This window comes from Coturnix japonica, unplaced genomic scaffold, assembly GCF_001577835.2.
Source record: "Coturnix japonica isolate 7356 unplaced genomic scaffold, Coturnix japonica 2.1 chrUnrandom498, whole genome shotgun sequence".
NCBI classification, from domain to species: domain Eukaryota; kingdom Metazoa; phylum Chordata; class Aves; order Galliformes; family Phasianidae; genus Coturnix; species Coturnix japonica.
In genome coordinates, this window is record NW_015439890.1 from 52657 (window position 1) to 59943 (window position 7287).

General features: G+C 46.2%; 1 protein-coding gene across 1 annotated transcript in view; it reads left to right on the plus strand.

Annotated features, from left to right (window-relative positions):
- Nucleotides 1-7287, plus strand: part of ACIN1 (apoptotic chromatin condensation inducer 1) — a 22892-nt gene that overhangs the window by 2390 nt on the left and 13215 nt on the right. The window contains exons 2-4 of the mRNA XM_015850644.2: nt 796-861; nt 989-1088; nt 6169-6236. Coding sequence (XP_015706130.1) covers nt 796-861; nt 989-1088; nt 6169-6236 — 234 coding nt within the window. The remainder of the gene's footprint in view (nt 1-795; nt 862-988; nt 1089-6168; nt 6237-7287) is intronic.

Genomic DNA, 7287 nt, shown 5'->3' on the forward strand with positions numbered 1-7287 from the left:
TCAGTTGGATTTGGGGCATTTTGGGTCAATTTGGGGCTTTTTTGGTGTTTTTAATGGGCCTATTGGGTGTTTATTATGGGGCTCAATGGGTCACGAGGGAGAGGATTTCTGAGGTAAATTTTATGGATTTTGGGGTTTTTAATGGATTTTTATGATTGTAACAGGTGGGGGGAGGGAGGAGGGTTTGGATTTGGGGCATTTTGGGTCAATTTGGGGCATTTTTGGTGTATTTTATGGGTTTTTTATGTCTATTCTGGTGCTGTATGGGTTGTGGGGGGGAGGAGTTTCTGAGGTAAATTTTTGGGATTTTGGGTTATTTGAGGTTTTTGTTAATATGACAAGCAAGGAGGGGTTGAGATCAATTGGATTTGGGGGATTTTGGGTCAATTTGGGGCTTTTTTGTTGTTTTTAATGGGGTTATTCCGCGTTTATTATGGGGCTCTATGGGTCACGAGGGAGAGGATTTCTGAGGTAAATTTTATGGATTTTGGGGTTTTTAATGGATTTTTATGATTGTAACAGGTGGGGGGAGGGAGGAGGGTCCATTTTGGGGTCATTTTGGTTCTTTTTGGGTCCATTTTGGGTCATTTTGTTTAATTTTGTGTCTTTTCAGGTACATTTTGGGTCATTTTGGTTTAATTTTGTGCCTTCATTTTGGGTTTATTTCTTTGTTTTTTGGGTCAATTTTTATTGTTTTTTGGGTCGATTTCTCCTCATTTCCATCCCCCCAAACCCCACAACCCTTTTTCTCTCTACTAAACCCCAAATCTGCCTTTTTTCACCCCAAATCCTCAGGCTCTGATGCTGGAGAACCTCCAAAAACACTCAACCCCCCACGCCACCTTCCAACCCAATTCGCAGGTAAGAACCCCCAAAAACCCCTAAATCCACCCCAAAATCATCCACTTTTCAATATCCTTCAACCCCATTACCAAAAATGGCCATTTTTGAGGGCGGATTTGCCCAAAAACGGCGTTTTTTGGCCCAGATTGGGGAGGAGATGAGCCACAACAGCTTCATCAAGCAGTACCTGGAGAAGCAGCAGGAGCTGCTGCGCCAGCGACGCGCCAGGGAGGCCAACCCCGACCGTAAGGACCCAAAAATGGGCTTTTTCAACCCAAAATTAACAGGATGGGGGGGGGGATATTTGGGGTTAAATAAGAGGAATTTGGGGTTGGTTTTAGGGTCCATTTTGGGGCTGTTTTGGGGTGGATTCAGAGGGATTTGGGGTCTGTTTTGGGGGGATTTAGGGCTCAGTTTTGGGGTGAATTCAGAGGGATTTGGGGTCCATTTTGGGATGGATTCAGGGGGATTTGGGGTCGATTTTGGGGTGAATTGAGAGGGATTTGGGGTCGATTTTGGGGTGGATTTCAGGGGTTTTGGGATCAATTTTGGGGTGGATTCAAGGGATTTTGGGTTGATTTTGGGGGGAATTCAGTGGGATTTGGGGGTCAATTTTGGGGTGATTTGAGGAGTTTTGGTTCATTTTGGGGTTCATTTTGGGGTGAATTGAGAGGGATTTGGGGTCAATTTAAGGTGGATTTCAGGGGTTTTGGGGTCGTCAGTGTTGGGGTGATTATAGTGGGATTTGGGGTCCATTTTGGGGTGAATTCAGAGGGATTTGGGGTCAGTTTTGGGGTGGATTTGGGGAATTTTGGGGTGATTTTGGGTTAAAATTAAGGGGTTTTGGGGTCAGTTTTGGGGTGAATTTGGGGGGTTTTAGGTTCATTTTGGGGTCCAATTTGGGGTGATTTGAGGGGTTTTGGGGTCCATTTTGGGGTGGATTCAAGGGATTTGGGGTCCATTTTGGGGTGGATTTCAGGGGTTTGGGGATCAATTTTGGGGTGGATTCAAGGGATTTTGGGTCGATTTTGGGGTGAGTTGAGAGGGATTTGGGGTTGATTTTGGGGTGAATTTGAGGTGTTTTGGGTCATTTTGGGGTGAATTTTGGGGTGAAATGAGAGGGATTTAAGGTCGATTTTGGGGTGAATTCAGAGGGTTTTGGGTTCAGTTTTGGTTTGAATTCCAAGGGATTTGGAGGTCAATTTTGGGGTTAATTCAGAGGGATTTGGGGTTGGTTTTGGGGTAATTTTAGAGGGATTTGGGGTTCATTCTGGGGTGAATTTGGAGGAATTTGGGGTCAATTTTGGGGTGAATTCAGAGGGTTTTGGGGTCACCTTGGGGGTCCATTTTGGGGTGAATTCAGAGGGTTTTGGGGTCACCTTGGGGGTCCATTTTGGGGTGAATTCAGAGGGATTTGGGGTCAATTTGGGGCTTGGTTTTGGGGTGCATTTGAGTGATTTGGGGGTCAATTTTGGGGTGGATTCTGAGGGTTTTGGGGTCAGTTTTGGGGTAATTTTAGAGGGATTTGGGGTTTTGGGGTGAATTTGGAGGAATTTGGGGTCAATTTTGGGGTGAATTCAGAGGGATTTGGGGTCTGTTTTGGGGGGATTTAGGGCTCAGTTTTGGGGTGAATTGTGAAGGGTTTGGGGTCGATTTTGGGGTAATTTTAGAGGGATTTGGGGGTCAATTTGGGGCTGATTTGAAAGGTTTTAGGGTCTTTTTGGGATGAATTTTGGGGTGAATTCAGAGGGATTTGGGGTCCATTTTGGGATGGATTTCAGGGGTTTTGGGGTCAATTTTGGGGTGAATTTAGAGGGATTTGGGGTTTTGGGGTGAATTTGAGGAGTTTTGGGTCAATTTTGGGGTGAATTCAGAGGAATTTGGGGTCAGTTTTGGGGTGAATTCAGAGGGATTTGGGGTCTGTTTTGGGGTGATTTGGGGCTCAGTTTTGGGGTGAATTGTGAAGGATTTGGGGTCGATTTTGGGGTAATTTTAGAGGGATTTCGGGTCTGTTTTGGGGTAAATTTAGAGGAATTTGGGGTCCGTTTTGGGATGGATTCAGGGGGATTTGGGGTCTGTTTTGGGGGGATTTAGGACTCAGTTTTGGGGTGAATTGTGAAGGGTTTGGGGGCAGTTTGGGGTGGATTCAGAGGGATTTGGGGTCACTTTTGGTGTAATTTGGGGCTTGGTTTTGGGGTGAATTCAGAGGGATTTGGGGTCCATTTTGAGGGGAATTCAGAGGGATTTAAGGGCAATTTTGGGGTGATTTGGTGCTGTTTTGGGGTAAATTCAGACAGATTTGGGGTCCATTTTGGGGCTGTTTTGGGGTGAATTCAGAGGGATTTGGGGTCAATTTGGGGCTTGGTTTCGGAGTGAATTTGAGGGATTTGGGGGTCAATTTTGGGGTGAATTCAGTGGGATTTGGGGTCGCTTTTAGGGTGAATTTTGAGGGATTTTGGGTCAGTTTTGGGTCAATTTTGGGGTTAATTCAGAGGGATTTGGGGTCTGTTTTGAGGTGATTTGGGGCTCAGTTTTTGGGGTGAATTGAGAGGGATTTGGGGTCGATTTTGGGGTGAATTCAGAGGGATTTGGGGTCAGTTTTGGGGTGAATTTGGAGGAATTTGGGGTCAATTTTGGGGTGATTTGAGGGGTTTGGGGGTCAATTTTGGGTTAAAATTAAGGGGTTTTGGGGTTAATTTGGGGGCTTTTGAGGTCAATTTTGGGTTGATTTAAGGGGTTTTAGGGTCATTTTGGAGTCTATTTTGGGGTGAATAGAGAGGGATTTGGGGTCAGTTTTGGGGTGAATTTGAGGGGTTTTGGGTCATTTTGGGGGACAATTTTGGGGCTGATTTGAGGGGTTTTAGGGTCATTTTGGGGTGAATTTTGGGGTGAATTCAGAGGGTTTTGGGGTCAATTTTGGGGTGATTTTAGAGGGATTTAGGGTCCATTTTGGGGTGAATTCTGAGGGATTTGCGGTCGATTTTTGGGGTGAATTCAGAGGGTTTTGGGGTGAATTTAGAGGGATTTGGGGCTTTTTTGGGGTGAATAGAGAGGGATTTGGGGTCAATTTGGGGTGGATTCGAGGGGTTTTGGGGTGTTTTGGGGGACAATTTTGGGGCTGATTTGAGGGGTTTTAGGGTCATTTTAGGGTGAATTTTGGGGTGAATTCAGAGGGATTTGGGGTCCATTTTGGGGTGGATTTCAGGGGTTTTGGGGTCAATTTTGGGGTGGATTCTGAGGGATTTGGGGGTCAATTTTGGGGTGAATTGAGAGGAATTTGGGGTCCATTTTGGGTTGAATTCCGAGGGATTTGGGGTCAATTTGGGGCTTGGTTTCGGAGTGAATTTGAGGGATTTGGGGGTCAATTTTGGGGTGAATTCAGAGGGATTTGGGGTCTGTTCTGGGGGGATTTAGGGCTCAGTTTTGGGGTGAATTGTGAGGGATTTGGGGTCCATTTTGGGGTGAATTCAGAGGGTTTTGGGGTCACCTTGGGGGTCCATTTTGGGGTGAATTCCGAGGGATTTGGGGTCAATTTGGGGCTTGGTTTCGGAGTGAATTTGAGGGATTTGGGGGTCAATTTTGGGGTGGATTCTGAGGGTTTTGGGGTCAGTTTTGGGCTGAATTTAGAGGGATTTGGGGTTTTGGGGTGAATTTGAGGAGTTTTGGGTCATTTTGGGGGTGATTTGAGGGGTTTTAGGGTCATTGTGGGGTGAATTTGAGGAGTTTTGGGTCATTTGGGGGTCCATTTTGGGGTGAATTCAGAGGGATTTGGGGTCCATTTTGGGTGGATTTCAGGGGTTTTGGGGTCAATTTTGGGGTGGACTCAAGGGAATTTGGGGTCGATTTTGGGGTCAATTGAGAGGGATTTGGAGTCGATTTTGGGGGGAATTCAGAGGGATTTGGGGTCCATTTTGGGCTGGATTCAAGGGATTTTTGGGTCAATTTTGGGGTGAATTCAGAGGGATTTGGGATCGGTTTTAGGGTGAATTTTGAGGGATTTGGAGTCAGTTTTGGGGTCCATTTTGGGGTGAATTGAGAGGGATTTGGGGTCCATTTTGGGGTTAAATCACAGGGATTTGGGGTCCGTTTTTGGCTGGATTCAGGGGGATTTGGGGTCTGTTTTGGGGGGATTTAGGGTTCAGTTTTGGGGTGAATTCAGAGGGATTTGGGGTCGATTTTAGGGTGAATTTAGAGGAATTTGGGGGCTGTTTTGGGGTGAATTTAGAGCGATTTGGGGTCGGTTTTGGGGTAATTTTAGAGGGATTTGGGGTACATTCTGGGGTGAATTGTGAAGGATTTGGGGGCAGTTTTGGGGTGAATTTGGAGGGATTTGGGGGTCAATTTTGGGTTAAAATTAAGGGGTTTTGGGGTCAGTTTTGGGGTTTATTTGGGGGGTTTTGGGGTCAATTTTGGGGTGATTTAAGGGGTTTTAGGGTCATTTTGGAGTCTATTTTGGGGTGAATTGAGAGGGATTTGGGGTCAGTTTTGGGGTGAATTTGAGGGGTTTGGGGTCATTTTGGGGGACAATTTTGGGGTGGATTTCAGGGGTTTTGGGGTCAGTTTTGGGGTGGATTCAAGGGAATTTGGGGTCGATTTTGGGGTCAATTGAGAGGGATTTGGGGTCGATTTTGGGGGGAATTCAGAGGGATTTGGGATCGGTTTTAGGGTGAATTTTGAGGGATTTTGGGGTTAATTTTGGGGTGGATTTGAGGAATTTTGGTGTCATTTTGGGGTGAATTTAGAGGGATTTGGGGTCAATTTTGGGTTAAAAGGGGGTTTTAGGGTCATTTTGGGGTCCATTTTGGGGTGGATTTGAGGGGTTTTGGGTCATTTTGGGGGTCAATTTTGGGGCTGATTTGAAGGGTTTTGGGGTCATTGTGGGGTGAATTTGAGGAGTTTTGGGTCATTTTGGGGTGAATTTTGGGGTGAATTCAGAGGGATTTGGGGTCAATTTGGGGTGGATTTCAGGGGTTTTGGGTCATTTTGGGGGTGTTTTGAGGGGTTTTAGGGTCAATTTTGGGTTAAATTTAAGGGGTCAATTTTGGGTTAAATTTAAGGGGTTTTGGGGTCAGTTTTGGGGTGAATTTGAGGGGTTTTGGGTCATTTTGGGGGTCAATTTTGGGGCTGATTTGAGGGGTTTTGGGGTCATTTTTGGGCTGATTTGAAGGGTTTTGGGGTCATATTTGTGGTGGATTTTGGGTCAATTCAGCTGGATTTTGGGGCGGGTGTTTGTAGGGTTTTTGGGCTCAGATATTGGGGTGAATTTGGGTGATTTTGGGCTGTGATTTTTGGGTTCATTTCCTGACTTTTGATTGGTTGTCGCAGCTTCGGGCCGCGGCTGTGAGGATTCGGACGACGACAGCGGGAGGAGGAGGAGCGACAGGGGAAAACAGGTGAAAAACTGCCATTTTGGGGTGAAAAACAGCCATTTTGGGGCTATTTTGGGGTGAAAAAGGGCCTTTTTGGGCAATTTGGGATGGGGGAGGGGTCAGGGCTGTGGAGTTTGGGGGGATTTGGGGCCGTTTTGGGGTAAAATTTGGGGGTTTTGGGGGTGGAAACGTTTTGGGTTTTAATGGTGGTAAAAAGGGGATTTTGGGGTCGTTTTGGGGTGAAAACCAGCCATTTTGGGGCTATTCTGGGGTGAAAAAGGGCCTTTTTGGGCAATTTGGGACAGAGGGTGGGTCAGAGCTGTGGATTTTGGGGGGATTTGGGGCAGTTTTGGGGTGAAATTGGGGATTTTTGGGGGTTGGATGAATTTAGGGTTTTAAGGGGGGTAAATAGGGGATTTTGGGGCTGTTTTGGGGTGAAAACCAGCCATTTTGGGGCTATTTTGGGGTGAAAAAGGGCATTTTTGGGCAATTTGGGACTGGGGGGGTCAGAACTGTGGATTTCGGGGGGATTTGGGGCAGTTTTGGGGTGAAAATGGGGATTTTTGGGGGGGAGAATAGGGGCAGAAGGTGCCATTTTGGGGTGAAAAACAGTGATTTTTGGGGCTATTTTGGGGTGAAAAAAGGCCTTTTTGGGCAATTTGGGACTGGGGAGGGGTCAGAGCTGTGGATTTTGGGGGGATTTGGGGCAGTTTTGGGGTGAAAATGGGTTTTTTTTAGGGGGAGAATAGGGGCGGAAGGTGCTATTTTGGGGTGAAAAAGAGCGATTTTGGGGTCCAAAAATGCCATTTTGGGGTGAAAAAGTGCCATTTTGGGCAACCTGTATGGATTTTGGGGTCAAATTATTGATTTGGGGCCAATTAAAGGGGATTTGGGGCCAATTAAGGGGGATTTGGGGCCAATTATGGGGGATTTGGGGTCAATTAAAGGGGATTTGGGGCCAATTATGGGGGATTTGGGTTAATTAAATGGGATTTAAGGATAATTATGGGGGATTTAGGGTCAATTAAAGGGGATTTTGGTTCAATTAAAGGGGATTTGGGGTCAATTAAAGGGG